The following is a 2,178-nucleotide window of genomic DNA, read 5'->3' on the forward strand; positions in this document are numbered from 1 at the left end:
AAAGTCGGCGTCGGCGGCCAAGACCGTTGTCGAGAACCGCATGAAGGGCGACAAGGACGTCGAGTACAAGGCCAACATCGCGGCCAACGACGAGCTCGTCAAGAACAAGCGTGTCCAGAACTTCCTCGAGAAGGGACATCCCGTGAACCTCAACATCTCGTGGGGCAACCGCGGCGAGCGCAAGCCGCTCGGCCTCGAGCTCTACGACCGCATCCTTGCCTACATTGAAGCGCCGTACGTCGTCGGCAAGTTCAAGGTCACAAACCATGGCGCCCGCGCCCGCCTGAACCCGACGAAGCGCGCGACGGCCAAGTCCACGGAGCGAGATGACACGGTCAGCGAAGCGTAGAACTTGAATCTGATTGTACATACCACCACCACATCTACCTGTCTATGGCCACGGTCCCCCACATCCCGGTACTACGCGCTCGGCCCCGCGCTTGGCCCCGCGCTCGCCCTATCCCATCGCACTCGCGGCTCACACAAAGACATGACGCGTTTGCTTCCCATATTGGAGGAGTTTGGGACATGGACGACATGAACTACAATCGTCCAGCAACTACTGCAGCGTTTGCTCAAGCCTAGCTCGCTTCAATATATTCTCTTGGGCGTCTCGGTACACTCATGACGGGCTATTGGAGCTGTTGAAGATACAAAAACTCGCTCCCCTCAGTGGTTGTACATTGCAACAGCCAGTGCTCGCAGACCTCGCGTCACTTGCGCTTAATACCAATATTATACTACGTTGTGGAGCGAGGACAAGACAGGGTATACCTAGTACGGTACTTGAACATGATGGGCCAAGCTATCGGTATCGCGTTTTGAAAGAGCGGCGGCATACTACGCATCTTCGCCTTAGGTGAGGGTAGGGTTGCTCTGGCAGCCATCACGAACTCGTCGAGTCTTTCAACATAGATCTACTTTGTGCTTTGCTGGTACGGACAACGAGCCATATGGTTATCTTACGGCAAGCTCGTCGCAAGGACGTTGGAGTTGAGGACGACGTGCATGGTGTCATTACGAGGGTTCGCGTCGGCGGTCGCTGTGTACGTACTTGTAGCGGCTCGTCGCTGCGCCTCGACAGCACCGAGCCAGCTTCCAAGTTGTTATCGAGTCTAGCCACTGGACGCGTGCTTTCTCCAGTTCTCTTGGAGGTCGTCCACTGTGTCTGCTCGCTGCATCCTTCACTTTACCTTTACGGAACTGGATATCGGACTAGCCAATCAGAGCGTGCAATCACAAATCATCGCTTTGGATTGGCTCGGGTGTTTCGGTCATTCTTGCACTGGCCGCAGCAACACAGCAACCATGATCCAGGCGGCAAGCAAGCCAACGAAGATGAGCTTTGACATCCTCGGCAGCGCGTTGACTACGCTCAACGTCGCCATGACGTCGCACTTCATTTCCGATCACCTCGACATCACGCCATCGATGCCGTTGGCGACAGTCGCACATTGGCTGCACGCGACACTGATGACAGTCGGCTGGGAACCGTTGGCACGAGCGATGACGACCATGCTCACTCGGTGGCACAAGCACACTTTGGACCGTCCGCTCAGTCATGGCTTCCGCCTCGTCGCAAGCTTGGCCGGCGTCGTGGATCATCCCGTGTGCCCTCGACTGGACCTTCCGTTTGTCTCGGAGCTCATCAAGCTCTGCTGGCCTGTCATCACAAAAGACCTTCCCGCCCCGGGTGACGTTAAGGATGGCCATGACGCGCGCGGGCTCATTGCATCTGTGTTGCTTCTCGAAGCGCACGTCCTGTCGGGCGAGGGTTGGTTCACGAACAAGCTGCCGACGATCTTGTGCATCGAAATCGACTCGTACCTCCTCCCGGCGAACACGATCGAGCAGCACATCGACCACTGGATGCAGCGCGAGCCGTTCGACGTTGTTGCGCCGTCGCTGGTAAGCGCAACGAAGCGGAACCCGCAGCTGCGTATCAACAAGAACCGAGCGGCGCTTGCCGGCGCGCTTGCCAGCATCTCCGCCAAAAACATGCGCAACGTGTGGGGCGTTGCAAGCGCTTTGGCACTGGTAGCACAGCCATGGCCAACGACGTTGCTTCAGAGCCTCTGGGAGAAGATGGGTTTGGCGTTGCTCCCGGTGCTCTATACAACTCTAGTCACACACGACTTGGCTCCGGTCGCAGGCCTCTCGGATCTCTTCATGCACGCA

General features: G+C 57.4%; 2 protein-coding genes across 2 annotated transcripts; both read left to right on the forward strand.

The window, feature by feature from the left end:
- On the forward strand, nt 1–349 carry SPRG_18549 (hypothetical protein; the record flags this gene model as incomplete). The annotated part of the gene is made up of 1 exon (XM_012357991.1): nt 1–349. Exon 1 carries the CDS (start codon nt 41–43, stop codon nt 347–349), a length of 309 nt encoding a protein of 102 aa, XP_012213381.1. The 5' UTR covers nt 1–40.
- Nucleotides 350–1,308: 959 nt separating this feature from the next.
- On the forward strand, nt 1,309–2,037 carry SPRG_18551 (hypothetical protein; the record flags this gene model as incomplete). Its single annotated transcript, XM_012357992.1, has 1 exon — nt 1,309–2,037. A coding segment is annotated over one exon (729 nt), but the record flags the coding sequence as incomplete, so codon positions are not given.
- Between the last annotated feature and the right edge of the window lie 141 nt (nt 2,038–2,178).

Source organism: Saprolegnia parasitica (genome assembly GCF_000151545.1).
Source record: "Saprolegnia parasitica CBS 223.65 unplaced genomic scaffold supercont2.1288, whole genome shotgun sequence".
Lineage (NCBI taxonomy): Eukaryota > Oomycota > Saprolegniomycetes > Saprolegniales > Saprolegniaceae > Saprolegnia > Saprolegnia parasitica.